The sequence below is a fragment of the Anomaloglossus baeobatrachus genome, chromosome 5, assembly GCF_048569485.1.
Source record: "Anomaloglossus baeobatrachus isolate aAnoBae1 chromosome 5, aAnoBae1.hap1, whole genome shotgun sequence".
NCBI lineage: Eukaryota > Metazoa > Chordata > Amphibia > Anura > Aromobatidae > Anomaloglossus > Anomaloglossus baeobatrachus.
This window is the reverse complement of record NC_134357.1, coordinates 557531409-557547992: the sequence shown is the minus strand read 5'-3', so window position 1 is coordinate 557547992 and position 16584 is coordinate 557531409. Positions and strand designations below refer to the sequence as shown.

The following is a 16584-nucleotide window of genomic DNA, read 5'->3' as shown; positions in this document are numbered from 1 at the left end:
TACATATGCACGCCCATCCTCCCGCCCATTTCTCAGCGCAGAAGCCGGCGCTGACAGGTGGGCGGGAGGACGAGCGGGGACGCGCGCATAGTAAAGAGCCGGTCCACATGATCACCCCTGGCAATTACAGCCTGGAGTGATCATGTGCGGCTGTATTCACTGCCCCCCGCACATCATTATCAGCGCGGGGTGAAGTGAATCAGTACACTCACCCGTCCCCGTGTGTGGAGCCGTTCCCCCGCAGCACGCGATGTCTTCCTGTCTGTGCCGGTCAGCTGATCTGTGCTGATCAGCTGATCGGCACAGACAGGAAGACATCGCGTGCTGCAGGGGAACGGCTCCACACACGCAGGTCAGCGGCGCAGAGAGGAAGATGATCGGTGCTGGAGGGAGTGAGGAAAAGGTGAGTATAAACGTTTTTTTTTTTTTCTCTGTGCTATAGGATACAGGCCATATACCAGGATGGTATATGAGCACGATGGGGGCATATAGCAGGATGGAAGTATATGAGCAGGGGGGATGGGGGGTATATGAACAGGATGGAAGTATATGAACAGGATGGAAGTATATGAACAGGATGGGGGTATATGAACAGGATGGATGGGGGGGTATATGAACAGGATGGAAGTATATGAGCAGGATGGATGGGGGGTATATGAACAGGATGGGGGTATATGAACAGGATGGGAGTATATGAGCAGGATGGATGGGGGGGTATATGAACAGGATGGGAGTATATGAACAGGATGGGGGTATATGAACAGGATGGGAGTATATGAGCAGGACGGATGGGGGGTATATGAACAGGATGGGGATTTATATGAACCGGATGGGGGGTATATGAACCGGATGGGGGGTATATGAACAGGATGGGGGGTATATGAACAGGATGGGGGTATATGAACAGGATGGGGGCTATATGAACAGGATAGGGGTATATGAACAAGATGGGGGTATATGAACAGGATGGGGGTATATGAATAGGATGGGGGTATATGAACAGGATGGGGTATATGAATAGGATGGGGAAATATGAGCAGGATGCTGGTATATAAGCAGGATGGGGGTTTATAGCAGGATTATATACAAGGCACGAGGATCATTACCAGGATGGGGTACCTTAGTATAGAATTTGGGGACATTACCCCCATAACAGTGTCAGCAGCAGATCCTCGCCCCATAACAGTGTGTCATGACCACATTTTTTTCCTTAAAGTTTTATTTTCCTATTTTCCTCCTCTAAAACCAGGGTGCGTCTTATAGTCCGGTGCGTCTTATAGTCCGAAAAATACGGTATGTTAAGAGTGTGTCTGTATTCCCCCCTTTTTATCCGGGGCATAAGAGGTTGTAAAACAAAGGGCCCAACAAATCCTGCCAACAAGGGTAGCTCTCATTGTTTTCAGGGAAACGTGTTCCAAAGTGTTTGCAAGGAATTATGTCATTTGCTAATAACACTAATAGAACACATAATTTCGAGAGCCTATTTATTTCCTGCATATTAATTTATTTGGATGCAAGCAAAAAAGTTATCCCTGGAGCCCTTCTCATATGCAAAACTAATACACAGAAATCGTATACAAGACCCAGTTCATAATAATCAGGTATAGCTGTTCACCTAAAAAAACAGAGCATAATAACCTTAAGAAAACCTAAAGAAAGAAGGGAATTTTGTTTACTTACCGTAAATTCCTTTTCTTCTAGCTCCTATTGGGAGACCCAGACAATTGGGTGTATAGCTTCTGCCTCCGGAGGCCACACAAAGTATTACACTTTAAAAAGTGTAACCCCTCCCCTCTGCCTATACACCCTCCTGTGCATCACGGGCCCATCAGTTTTGGTGCCAAAGCAGGAAGGAAGAAACTTATAAATTGGTCTAAGGTAAACTCAATCCGAAGGATGTTCGGAGAACTGAAACCATGAACCAAAGAACAATTCAACATGAACAACATGTGTACACAAAAGAACAACAGCCCGAAGGGAACAGGGGCGGGTGCTGGGTCTCCCAATAGGAGCTAGAAGAAAAGGAATTTACGGTAAGTAAACAAAATTCCCTTCTTCTTTGTCGCTCCATTGGGAGACCCAGACAATTGGGACGTCCAAAAGCAGTCCCTGGGTGGGTAAAAGAATACCTCGATAAAAAGAGCCGTAAAACGGCCCCCTCTTACAGGTGGGCAACCGCCGCCTGAAGGACTCGCCTACCTAGGCTGGCATCTGCCGAAGCATAGGCATGCACCTGATAGTGTTTCGTGAAAGTGTGCAGACTCGACCAGGTAGCCGCCTGACACACCTGCTGAGCCGTAGCCTGGTGCCGCAATGTCCAGGACGCACCTACGGCTCTGGTAGAATGGGCTTTCAGCCCTGAAGGAATCGGAAGCCCAGACGAACGGTAGGCTTCAAGAATCGGTTCCTTGATCCACCGAGCCAAGGTTGACTTGGAAGCCTGCGACCCCTTACGCTGGCCAGCGACAAGGACAAAGAGCGCATCAGAACGGCGCAGGGGCGCCGTGCGAGAAATGTAGAGCCTGAGTGCTCTCACGAGATCTAACAAGTGCAAATCCTTTTCACATTGGTGAACTGGATGAGGGCAAAAGGAAGGTAAGGAGATATCCTGATTGAGATGAAAAGGGGATACCACCTTAGGGAGAAATTCCGGGACCGGACGCAGAACCACCTTATCCTGGTGAAACACCAGGAAGGGGGCTTTGCATGAAAGCGCTGCTAGCTCAGACACTCTCCGAAGTGATGTGACTGCCACTAGGAAGACCACCTTCTGCGAAAGGCGTGATAGAGAGACATCCCGCATCGGCTCGAAAGGTGGTTTCTGAAGAGCCGTTAGCACCCTGTTAAGATCCCAGGGTTCTAGCGGACGCTTGTAAGGTGGGACTATGTGGCAAACTCCCTGCAGGAACGTGCGGCCCTGCGGAAGCCTGGCTAGACGCTTTTGAAAAAACACAGAAAGCGCCGATACTTGTCCCTTGAGAGAGCCAAGAGACAAACCCTTGTCCATTCCGGATTGAAGGAAAGACAGAAAAGTGGGCAAGGCAAACGGCCAGGGAGTAAAACCCTGATCAGAGCACCAGGATAAGAAGATCCTCCACGTCCTGTGGTAGATCTTGGCGGACGTTGGTTTCCTGGCCTGTCTCATAGTGGCAATGACCTCTTGAGATAACCCTGATGACGCTAGGAGCCAGGACTCAATGGCCACACAGTCAGGTTGAGGGCCACAGAATTCAGATGGAAAAATGGCCCTTGAGACAGCAAGTCTGGTCGGTCTGGTAGTGCCCACGGTTGACCCACCGTGAGATGCCACAGATCCGGGTACCACGACCTCCTCGGCCAGTCTGGGGCGATGAGGATGGCGCGGCGGCAGTCGGACCTGATCTTGCGTAACACTCTGGGCAGCAGTGCCAGAGGAGGAAATACATAAGGCAGTCGAAACTGCGACCAATCCTGAACTAATGCGTCTGCCGCCAGAGCTCTGTGATCTTGAGACCGTGCCATGAATGCCGGGACTTTGTTGTTGTGCCGAGACGCCATTAGGTCGACGTCCGGCGTTCCCCAGCGGCAACAGATCTCTTGAAACACGTCCGGGTGAAAAGACCATTCCCCTGCGTCCATGCCCTGGCGACTGAGAAAGTCTGCTTCCCAGTTTTCTACGCCCGGGATGTGAACTGCGGAGATGGTGGAGGCTGTGGCTTCCGCCCACAGCAGAATCCGCCGAACTTCTTGGAAGGCTTGACGACTGCGTGTGCCGCCTTGGTGGTTGATGTACGCTACCGCCGTGGCGTTGTCCGACTGAATTCGGATCTGCCTGCCCTCCAGCCACAGCTGGAACGCCTTTAGGGCTAGATACACTGCCCTTATCTCCAGAACATTGATCTGAAGGGAGGACTCTGTTGGAGTCCAGATTCCCTGAGCCCTGTGGTGGAGGAAGACCGCTCCCCACCCTGACAGACTCGCGTCCGTCGTGACCACAGCCCAGGATGGGGGCAGGAAGGATTTTCCCTTCGACAAAGAAGTGGGAAGAAGCCACCACTGAAGAGAGGTTTTGGCTGCCCGAGAAAGGGAGACTTTCCTGTCGAGGGACGTCGACCTCCTGTCCCATTTGCGGAGAATGTCCCATTGAAGTGGACGCAGATGAAACTGCGCAAAGGGAACTGCCTCCATTGCTGCCACCATCTTCCCTAGGAAGTGCATGAGGCGCCTCAGGGGGTGTGACTGGGCTCGAAGGAGAGATTGCACCCCTGTCTGTAGTGAACGCTGCTTGTCCAGCGGTAGCTTCACTATCGCTGAGAGAGTATGAAACTCCATCCCGAGGTAAGTTAGCGATTGGGTCGGTGTCAATTTTGACTTTGGGAAATTGATGATCCACCCGAACCTCTGGAGAGTCTCCAGAGCAGTGTTCAGGCTGTGTTGACATGCCACCCGGGAGGGTGCCTTGACTAGAAGATCGTCTAAGTAAGGGATCACCGAGTGTCCCTGAGAGTGTAGGACCGCCACCACTGATGCCATGACCTTGGTGAAGACCCGTGGGGCTGTCGCCAGGCCGAAAGGCAGTGCCACGAACTGAAGGTGTTCGTCTCCGATGGCGAAACGCAGGAAGCGCTGATGCTCTGGTGCAATCGGCACGTGGAGATAAGCATCCCTGATGTCGATTGATGCTAGGAAATCTCCTTGGGACATCGAGGCGATGACGGAGCGGAGAGATTCCATCCGGAACCGTCTGGTTTTCACGTGTTTGTTGAGCAGTTTGAGGTCCAGAACGGGACGGAATGATCCGTCCTTTTTTGGCACCACGAACAAGTTTGAGTAAAAACCGCGGCCACATTCTTGAAGGGGAACGGGGATCACCACTCCTTCTGCCTTCAGAGTGTCCACCACCTGAAAAAGTGCATCGGCTCGCTCGGGAGGCGGAGATGTTCTGAAGAAACGAGTCGGAGGACGAGAGCTTAGCTCTATCCTGTAACCGTGAGACAGAATGTCTCTCACCCATCGGTCTTGGACATGTGGCCACCAGGCGTCGCAAAAGCGGGAGAGCCTGCCACCGACCGAGGATGCGGTTTGGGGAGGCCGAAAGTCATGAGGAGGCCGCCTTGGGGGCGGTTCCTCCGGCGGTCTTTTTAGGACGTGACTTAGACCGCCATGAATCAGAGTTCCTCTGGCCCTTCTGTGGCCTGTTGGACGTGGAGAAATGTGACCTGTCTGAGGGCCGAAAGGACCTAAACCTCTGTTGTATCTTTCGTTGCTGAGGTCTGTTTGGTTTGGACTGGGGTGAGGACGAGTCCTTTCCCTTGGATTGTTTAATAATTTCATCCAATTGCTCGCCAAACAAACGGTCGCCAGAAAATGGCAAACCGGTTAAGAACTTCTTGGAAGCAGAGTCTGCCTTCCATTCGCGTAGCCACATGGCCCTGCGGACTGCCACCGAATTGGCGGATGCTACCGCTGTACGGCTCGCAGAGTCCAGGACGGCGTTCATGGCGTAGGACGAAAACGCCGACGCCTGAGAAGTCAAAGACACAACCTGCGGAGTAGAGGCACGTGTGACTGCATTAATCTCAGACAGACAAGCTGAGATAGCTTGGAGTGCCCACACGGCTGCGAATGCCGGAGCAAACGACGCGCCTATGGCTTCATAGATGGATTTCATCAGGAGCTCTATTTGCCTGTCAGTGGCATCCTTGAGCGATGAACCATCTGCCACTGCTACAATGGATCTAGCCGCCAGTCTAGAGACTGGAGGATCCACCTTGGGACACTGAGCCCAACCCTTAACTACGTCAGGGGGGAAGGGGTAACGTGTGTCATTAAGGCGCTTAGTAAAGCGCTTGTCCGGAAATGCTCGGTACTTCTGGACCGCGGCTCTATGAAATTGGAGTGATCGAAAAACGCACTCCGTGTACGTTTGGGAAACCTAAACTGGTGTTTCTCCTGCTGTGAAGCCGACTCCTCTATCGGTGGAGTTGGAGAAGAAAGTTCTAGCACCTGGTTAATGGACGCTATAAGGTCATTTACTATTGCGTCTCCTTCAGGTGTCTCAAGATTGAGGGCAACGTCAGGATCAGAGCCCTGATCTGCTACCTCCACTTCATCCTCCAGAGAGTCCTCATGCTGAGACCCTGAGCAGTGTGATGAAGTCGATGGAAGTTCCCAGCGAGCCCGCTTAGCCGGTCTGGGACTGCGGTCCGTGTCGGAGTCCTCACCGTGGGACCTAGCACTTTGCTGTGCCGACCGAGGGGGGCCTGGGGGCAATGATTCAACAGTGCCCGGGGCCTGTGTTACCGGTCTGGACTGCAAGGCTTCTAGTATCTTAGCAGACCATCTGTCCATAGACTGAGCCATGGATTGTGAAAGTGACTCAGAAAGTTTCTCAGCCAACACTGCAAACTCTGTCCCTGCCACCTGGACAGTGGAAGCCGGTGTTTCTACCTGAGCCGAGGGTCCCACCAGTGCCTGAGGCTCCGGCTGAGTGAGTGCCACAGGGGCCGAGCATTGCACACAATGAGGGTAGGTGGAACCTGCAGGTAACATAGCCGCACAAGAGGTACAGGTTGCAAAATAAGCCTGTGCCTTGGCACCCTTGCTTTTTGCGGACGACATGCTGTTGTCTCCTCTTAGAGCAAACAGTGAGGGTATATAGCCAAAACAAATAATGCGGCCGAACAGAGAAATGTATACAGTATATAGATATATATATACACTTCGGCACCCGGGGGGGGCCAGCACCTGGTAACCGGTGTGGCTTACCGACCGCCCCAAAGCGGTTGTGTGTCCACCAGATTCCCTGCCTGGGCCTCTCAGAGCTGTGGCGCTCGTTCTGAAGTTCTCCACCGGCAGAAGTGATTATAACAATGGCTGCCAGCGTTCTCAGAGGAGGAGGGAGCCGTGGGCGTGACTCATAAAGTGCGGGAATCTGGTGCCCCACAGTGCTCAGTGAGGGGGGAGGAGGATACCTAAGTATGCTCCAGCCCTCACCGCTGACGTCCAGTCTAGCGTCCTGCCCTTACCCCTGACTGGCAGGCCCGGGGGCGGGAGGATATGGTACTAGGCCGCAGAAGCCGGGGACTAAATTTAGTAACGCGGCCGGCAAACAGGCGCGGTCGGCGCGGTAGTCCCGGCGACACAATAAACACAGCAGCCGCTGCAGCGTCTGTTACACAGGCGCTCTATGCGCCGTCCCCAAGGGGACACAGAGTACCTCTGAGAAGCAGGGCCTGTCCCTGACGATACCCGGTCTCCTGTCCGTCAGATCCCTCCAGGGGCTGCGGAGGGAGCCCGGTCCCAGTGCATGGTGACCGGTTAGGATCCCACTTCTCCCAGAGCCTCTAAGGGATGGGGAAGGAAAACGGCATGTGGCTCCAGCCTTTGTACCCGCAATGGGTACCTCAACCTTAACAGCACCGCCGACAATAGTGGGGTGAGAAGGGAACATGCCGGGAGCCCTATTAGGGCCCTCTTTTCTTCCATCCGATAAAGTCAGCAGCTGCTGCTGACTAAAATGTGGAGCTTGCGTGAATGTGTGCCTCCTTCAACACAAAGCAAAAAACTGATGGGCCCGTGATGCACGGGAGGGTGTATAGGCAGAGGGGAGGGGTTACACTTTTTAAAGTGTAATACTTTGTGTGGCCTCCGGAGGCAGAAGCTATACACCCAATTGTCTGGGTCTCCCAATGGAGCGACAAAGAAAACCTAAAAATAAAGGTATCCAAAATCCGTGAACGCCCAGTCACGGGGCAATGACGGGGGGGTTCCCAATCGGGATAAATAACAGGGTCAATTTTAGTTGTTACTATTCGTATCTTTTCTTTTTCTTATCTCGAAGACTAATGGACAACATCAATATCATTGGCTGAGAAGGAAGGTATCTCAGAGGAAGGGAGAATAAGTCAATCTATCATTTAGTCCCATTGGGGCCTGTGTCTTAAGGCCCAGTCACACACAACGACTTACCAGCGATCCCGAAAACCTGATAGGGATCGCAGGTAAGTCGCTGGGAGGTCGCAGGTGAGATGTCACACAGTCAGATCTTACCAGCGATGCAGGAACAAGGGGTCTGATAGCTGGTAGGTGTCACACATAACAAGATCGCTAACGGGATCGCTACTGCGTCACATAAACCGTGACTCAGCTGCGATCTCGCTAGCGATCTCGTTATGTGTGACGGTACCTTTAAGATAGTAGATCCACCTGCTCTCTCTCTGTAGGATCCTTCTATCCAGACCACCGCTCCTAGAGCCAGATTTTATCACCTCCAGAGCAACAAAAGATATTGCTTTATTGTTACCCTGATAAAATTCCCAGACATGTCGGGCCAGGGGTGTATCCCTCTTGTGCTTGATATCCCCCAGGTGTTCGCCGACACGTCTGCGTAACTCCCTCATGGTCTTACCCACATAGATTAGTGGGCAATCACATGTGGCCATATAAACGACACCACTGGTCTTACAGTTGGAAAAGTCTCTAATAGAGTATTTTCTCCCAGTGCTTGCACTAAGGAATACCTTCGATGGTCTGATCCAATCACAATACTTGCAATCACCACATCGAAAGCATCCTATGGGTCTTCTATCTAGCCTAGTACCGGGAGGAGTGGGTCTCTGATAATGGCTGTGGACCAATTGGTCCCTTAACGAACCTCCACGTCTATATGTGATAGAGGGGCGGGTAGGAATGTTTTCACTAATGTCTGGATCCGCAAGAAGGATCCCCCAGTGCTTCCGGAGTATGCCAAAGATCTTTACTGATTGGCAATCAAAAGTGCCTATGACTCTGATGATGTCCTCCCTTGTCTCTTTCACTTTCGGTTGGAGGAGGGATTCCCTATCGCTATTAAGAGCATGTTTGAAGGCACCTCTTAGAATGTTTTCAGGGTAGCCTCTCTGTCGAAACAGGTCCCGTAGATCCCTAGATTGGTCAAAGAAATCATTCTTATTGGAACAATTTCTCCTCATATGGAGATACTGACCTTTCGGGATACCGCGTTTCAATGGAATCGGGTGAGAGCTATCCCACCGCAACAAACTATTTGTTGAGGTGGGTTTCCTGTGTGTTCTAGAAGAAAGGTGCCCACGGCCATCGACAGTAAAGGAAATATACAAAAAAGAAAGAGAGGATGCATTTATCTCGCTCGTGAATGTCAGACCAAAGTCATTGCTGTTTATTTCCTTGATAAACTGATGGAAATCAACCTTACTTCCTGACCAAATAATAAAAATGTCATCGATGAATCTCCCCCAAAAGTGGATCAGGGGGATCCACGAGGGGGAGTCATCGGAAAAAATTATGCTTTCCTCCCACCAGCCCAGGAGCAGATTTGCATGCGATGGGGCACATGCACTCCCCATCGCGGTGCCCCTGAGCTGGTGGAAGTACTTACCGTCAAAAATAAAATAATTGTGCGTCAGGATGTAGGGCAACAGCTCAAGTACTAGATCGTTATGGGCCTGAAGATATACTGCCCTTGAGCGTAAAAAGTGTTGTACTGCATCTATCCCTTTTGAATGAGGTATAGAACTATATAACGCCTCTACGTCGATGGACGCCAAAAACATCCCAGTGTATACACTGACCCCATCAACGTTTGTATCCACATTGCTGGAAGGTGCTGTTGTTAATGACTATAGGGATATATATGTATAGGTGGTGTTATTATCCTGTTTTCCTATTGCCCCTTGAGGTTTATACTGATACCCCTATTATACCTAAGGATATAGTGGCGTTTGGGCACATTGTCCTGTACTCACAACCGCCCTCCCTACTGGAACCTGCTATGCGCGCTTTTACTCTGGACACCATATCAGTCTGAGAGCTAAATTTGGAGTGCGCATGCGTGGGCAAGCTTCCTTCATTCCCCCACGTGTATAAACAATGACATGTCATCGGGGGCGTTACCGCACTGTTGGGCGGCGTCCCTATGAATAGAGGGGTGCGTATGAGCGGCGTCATCGCTCCATCGGGTTACCGCCCTCCTATGTGCGCGCTGGCCTTTCAGACACAGGATGTGTGTCTGCATCACAGCGCGCACGCATGCGCAGACATGACCCAGGGACCTCTAGCGTCCAGACTGCAAGCTATATGCGCAGTCGATCTTTGAAGACAGAGTAGCCTTATATGCTGATTGGTTGCCTGGTCCATGTGACCTTGATGGGCGCCGTGTTTTAAACCCGGACATCCTGTATTCTGGGCACACAGCCATGGATTATTCCTCCATACACATCAGATACCTGTGATTTTCCAGCCTCCTGATGATCCTTACATCTTGGAAAAGGGGAAACGCGTCGAGGCATTGAGGCATTGCAGAGCATCTCCTTTCAGGGAAGTAATTAATTTATATCATTTTCCCTGAGTGTGAGAAACACTATGTTTATCTCTGCTCCATAACTATCTTTATGATTGCCTGAGGGCACTGCATTATATATTTGTACATCTTAGCCAGATTGTGCACTGTCCTTCTGGCAATACTTTGGTATGAAGTTTGTCCATGAGCAATGGCCGTGATAATTATTATGTGAGAGGGGAGGATATTGAGTGACGGAATGTAAAAATAGTATTTTCTTCACTCATGCCCTCCATTATATATTTGTCTGAAGGACTTTTTCATGTGCGGCATTGGTTGCCCTAAATTGGTTTATTACCTTTTTCTGAGGCTGGGCACATGACTCATTGTGTTTTTGTGTTAAACCTCCTTTACTGGAGGATATTAACTTTGTAATCTATATCTATTATAGATCAATTTATATTCTGCATAATTCAATAGCACCATCTGGCCATTTAGAGTGTAATTATTTTTTTAATTCACTAGTTTTTAGGGCTTATTGACGGTAAGCCGACGTGGAACGGGGGCGCCCAAAACAGTTACGGCGTTAAACACTCCGTTGGTAGGCAGGAGCCAGGTCCCATAGGGCGCTATAGGGACCCCATATCTTAAAGCTCCTCCCCCTCTATTTGGTCCTTATGTGTTTATAACACTGGGTGTCTAAAAATGTTTTAATATATATTAATAAAGAATATTTTTAAGTGAATTTGAGGTTTGTTGGTCTTGTAATACTATACTCAATTTAGCTACACTGTACACGTTTTTCTTCAAAGGTTTGATGAAAAGGCCTCATTTTTTACCACAATTTTCTTTCTTTTTTTGATGATGTTTTTCTGAAGGTGTTCACAAGTGTGGCCGATTTACAGATCAATTATTGCAATACCAAATATGTGTGTTTTTTGTTTTTACATAAATGTTTATTGGTATAATGTTGTTTTCATTTTGTTTCTTATTTATTTGGGGATTTTTAAAACTTTTTTACATTTTTTTTTAACTATTTCTTACTATACACAACCATGGAAGTGCATTATACCTTTTACTTTTTTTTTTTTTACTAAGTGCCACTATGCATTGCCATACACAAGCATGGCAGTGCCTTATACCTGTCTATGTGATGCTGAAAAATTGCTTTAGACCATGCTGGTGGTATGGTCTAACAGGCCATCACAGCCAGGTAACCTGGAGTTCTTCACTTGACCTCAGGTTGCTCGGGACCCCGTAATCACCCCATCTACCAGGCTCCTAAATGCTGCGATCGCCATTGATAATAGCATTTATGGGGTTAAACAGACAGGGGCAGCGTGGGACCAACCATGTCTATAACAGCCTGGGCTTGGCTATCACTTAAGTTGAATTCCTGGCAGCGATCGTGCAAAACAAAATAGGACATACCGATACGTCAGGATGGGGTTAAAAGAAGGATTCCTTTTATAAATAGGATTAGAGAATTCAAAGTTCTTTCATCATTTGCAGTTCAAATGTTCTAGGGAACATGTCTATTTCATGGATTATTTATTACCAAGTCAAATCTGTAAAAGCAGAATTAATTCCCTATAAAAATATTTGATGAATCGACTTTCAAAGGGGATTAAATTCTGGGAATCAGATCTTGGATTTCACTTAAACAATGATAAATAATTCTGCTAATGTGGCTCTCTAAAGGGTGATTTACACGCTGCGACATCGCTAACGATTGTTAGCGATGTCGCTGGTGAAAGCACCCGCCCCCGTCGGTTGTGCGTCACGGTCAAATCGCTGCCCGTGGCGCACAACATTGTTAGTCCCTGTCACACGTATTTACCTGCCTAGTGACATCGCTGTGACCGGCGAACAGCCTCCTTTCTAAGGGGGCGGTTTGTTCGGCGTCACAGTGGCGTCACTAAGCGGCCGCCCAATAGAAGCAGAGGGGCGGAGATGAGTGGGCGGAACATCCCAGCCACCTCCTTCCTTCCTCATTGCGGGCATTGGCAGGTACAGTGTTGTTACTTGTTCCTGCGGTGTCACACATAGGGATGTGTGTGTCGAGGGCGGGGGCCAGCTTTCCCCGTCGCAGGGGCTGCTCGGGGAGATCGCGCCCGGATCCGGTGCCTTCTCCTCGGTGGCTCAAGCAGCGCTCCTCGCCCATGAGTGAAAAGAGGATTTGGGATTGGTTTTAGAGTTTGTGACGCCACCCACGGGTTGTGGTGATGGTGGGCACCACTGCTGCTGGTGACGGGGTTCCCGGGAGCGATGGCGCGGAGCAGCTAGGTGTTGACCCCTCCGTGGGTAGGGGCTGTTGGTCCCGGGGCCCGGTGGCTGGTTGGATTCCCGTAGGATGTGGCTCGCAGGGTGCAGGGTCGCGGTGCAGCGCGGCGTGGTGCCGGATGGCACTGGTGTACTCACTCAGACACAGATGGACAGAGTCTCTGGTAAACCAAATGGCTGGATGGACGGGGCCCGCAGCCGGCTGCGGTGTTTCCCTGGATGGGGTGATGGTGGCTGTCGTTTCCCTTAACCTGTGTTTGTATGTTGACTCCAATGCCTGGGCACCGGTAGTCCGCTCCCCGGCGTATATGTGCCGGAGCAACCCCTTGGCCCGCAGACGCTGGCCCTTTGGATCTCTAGCCCTTGGCGGTGGCGCTTATCCGAAATGGTTGGGCTGTTGCCTTCAATCGGGACTTGGTTGGGAATGAACCTATGAGGTCCAGACCGCAATCAGAGAATTTGACTAGAGGTTGGCTTTAAGCCTAGTCGGGGTCTGAGTACCCTGCTTAGTGCTTAGCTCCAATCGGCTCCCCGGTTCGGTACCGGCGGGCCACCGCCCGACCCCGGTCCTACGGTTCCGCTGACCTTCACCAACTCCTGCAGACGGCCACCACCGTCTGCCGACCTTGCTGGAAGTGCCCGGGTTCTGACCCAGACACACACAGTTCTTACTCCTCACTCCTGCCCAGGACTGGACTCTTTTACCACCACTGGACTAACTCACTAACTGACTATGTTTTCCCGCCTCCAGGCTGTGAACTCCTCGGTGGGCGGGGCCAACCGCCTGGCTCCGCCCCACCTGGTGTGGACATCAACCCTGGAGGGTGGTAACAAGGATTTACTGTTTGACTGGTGTGACCTGTCCAGGGAAGGGGGTGTATGGTGTTGTGTAGTGACCTGTGACCCCTGGGGTCCAGGGCGTCACATGTGCTGCCGCAGGAATGACAAACAACCTGCGTCCTGCAACAGCAACGATAAATGGGAAAGGAACGAGCAACGATAAGGTGAGTATTTTTGCTCGTTAGCGGTCGCTCCTAGCTGTCACACGCTGCGATGTCGCTAACGACGCCAGATGTGCGTCACAAACACCGTGAACCCGACGATATATCGTTAGCGATGTCGCAGCGTGTAAATGGCCCTTAAGTCACATAAGGGATCGGAAATAATAAATATTCTAAATGTCCCCTATGTAACTCAGAGGCTGCAGATCTATTTCACATGTATTGCGACTGCCTGAAAAGTAGAGAATTTCACCACTCATGGAATGGTGTCTCGTCATAAAAGGGAAGTTTATGAAGAAAGACTGGACCTTTGTAACGACTCGATCAGCACATTCGATAGCACAGAAGGGCTTCCAATGCCCAATATAATGTGGACAGTATTGGGTGAAGGCACATGGGATAGACTAGTAGCAGAATGGTGACCATTTGATATGTTGCCGGACTTCAACCCTTATAAAGCAGCCACAGCCGGTTACTGAGAAGAATCTGTGACTTCTCTGCATTTAGTGGTCACTACTCACCTGGGCGGTTATCTGTAGGAATCTCCTCTTTACTCCGCTCATCACCCCTCACATATGTCTCTGTAGTATTAATATGGGTCAGATCTTCATCCTGAAACAAATATTGTAAAAGTCACAGACAGATGGAGAAGTCCCATCTATGGTCAGCTCTAATCCTGCCATCTCCACCACTCTCATTACACAAGTATAAAACATATAATACTGGAGGATAAAACAAGACTGAGCACAAGACCTTCACAGCCGTCTACACATCATAGGGAGATTTCATGGCACCTTCTCTCCATCTACCTGATGATCCTGAGGAACATCGGGATCTTCTTGGTTACAGTCCTGTGGGAGAAGAGGACGGGGACATCTCTCTGGTGTTGTCCTCTTACTGGATAGAACTGGAGGAGACACATACAGGGACTGAATTCATTCCTTACATACAGGTAATTATAGGCCGTGTGTATTTAGTCCTGTCTATTACCTGGTGATGTGAGGGGCTGGGGAACCTCCATCATGACGTCCTTGTACAGATCTTTGTGTCCTTCTAAATACTCCCACTCCTCCATGGAGAAATAGACGGTGACGTCCTGACACCTTATAGGAACCTGACACATACAATGATACCGTCACCCCCGATCCCTTCATAGCGTTACTGTATAATGTCCCAGCATTCCCAGCAGTGTCACCTCTCCAGTCAGCAGCTCAATCATCTTGTAGGTGAGTTCTAGGATCTTCTGGTCATTGATGTCCTCATGTATCGGGGGGTGAGGTGGAGGCCCCGTGATTGGGCTCAGGGGTCTTCCCCATTCCTCAGACACAGGGGCCTGACAGCGCTCACTAGAGGTCTTCTTCACTACTGTATAATCCTGGTTATGGAGAGACACGGTAATAAATCTCACTAAAGACATTTCCAGAGTCCCCACCTCTCCAGTTCTGTCCGTTATTCCCATAGATAAGAATGATGTAATGTGACGTCATCAGAATCTCTCACCTCTCCAGTAAGCCGGAAGAGGATCTCTAGGGTGAGGTGTAATATCCTCTCCGCCGTCTTGTCCCTGTCCATATCCATCCTTCATGGGTCAATCAGAAATTCTATCTTATGTAGATAATCTCCAATGAAGAGGATACAATATTGTAGGGACCTGAATGGGAGGATGATGAGTCAATATGAAGTCATACATGATACCATGTAATTAAGCAATGTATAACATGTATAAGTTGCATGCTTTTGTCTCGTATGGACTGGAACATAAATTGAATTGCTGAATTAGACGTCTCCTCCATGCTCCCAACCACTGGTTATTTTGGTCAGTGCTTTAGCCATTGACTGACTGCAGAGATCACATGTTTGTTATATACCGACCAAGTTGCCCAGAGACTGGTGGGGACCCAAGCAGTGGTAGCACAGGAGTAATGGGGGATCATTAATGTATTACAATTTTTTAATACTTCACAGTAGTCAGGTTTTTTTCTTTATCTCTACTGTGACATTTCCTTATTATGTGTCATGGGGTCAGTCACTTGGCTGCGGCTTAGAGGTAGCACACAGGAACACACATATTAAAAGTTGAGTCAGTTTACTGAAAGACACATAAATCTCACTCCGGTTACATAACATTCACAGGTGTCAAGTCCACTCAACTGGTGGTACGCCCGCTCAGGTTCGGATACCACTTCTCCGCTGCAGTATCCGAGTGAAGGTATCTCGGCCCTACTCACTGACACCGCTCAGATGAAGCAAAGTCTTTTCTCATAAGATTCCTTCCAGAGGCGTCATCATCTCTACAAATGGCCCCAATTAGGAGACAAAAATTCACTCTTCTTCAGAGGACTCTTTCCAGGGGCTTCACACAGCCTTTCATCACTGTTGTCAGTGCCCTGCCCCTCTCTCAGAGGCTGCTTCTCACAGACTGTCCCTGTGTCAATCAAACAGACACCATTTTAGGCTAGCGCCACACATCCGTGCCTCCGGCACGTGTTTGTCATTTTTTACACGTACCGGCGGCACGGAGACACGTACAGCAATGCTACCCTATGGTAGCAGGCACACACACGTAAAACCACACGGAACGTGTGTCCGTGTGCGTTTGTACGTGTGTGCGTTTTTCAAAGCGCTGACATGTCCATTTTTTCACCGGCAGCACGGGTGTCACACGGCCCGCACCCGTACCACACGGGTGTAGTGTGGATGCGGTCCCGTGTGACACGCGCCGGAGAAAACACACATGTCAGTGAAAAAAAAACAAAACATTAACTCACCTTCTCCAGCCCTCCTGTCTCTGCCGCTGCTGCCTCTTGCTGCCGACCGCCGCTCATTATTCTCATTGAATATTCACTTCACTGCCTGGCAGCAGCAGCAGCGGGGAGACGGGAGGGCTGGAGACCGAGGATCAGCACCACGGACAGCAGCGCGGACATCAGGAAGGACCAGGTGAGTATAATAATTACCGGTTCTACGTGTGCTATCGCGGATAGCACACGTAGAACACACGTGTCACGCACGTACCAGAGACAC

General features: G+C 50.1%; 1 protein-coding gene across 1 annotated transcript in view; it reads right to left on the bottom strand.

Moving 5' to 3' along the window:
- The window catches only part of LOC142313001 (uncharacterized), a 77085-nt gene that overhangs the window by 48528 nt on the left and 11973 nt on the right, over positions 1 to 16584 (bottom strand). Inside the window, 4 exon segments of the mRNA XM_075351988.1 lie at positions 14082 to 14172; positions 14370 to 14467; positions 14551 to 14935; positions 15061 to 15211. Of these exon segments, the coding sequence (XP_075208103.1) occupies positions 14082 to 14172; positions 14370 to 14467; positions 14551 to 14683 (322 nt within the window). The 5' untranslated portion in view covers positions 14684 to 14935; positions 15061 to 15211.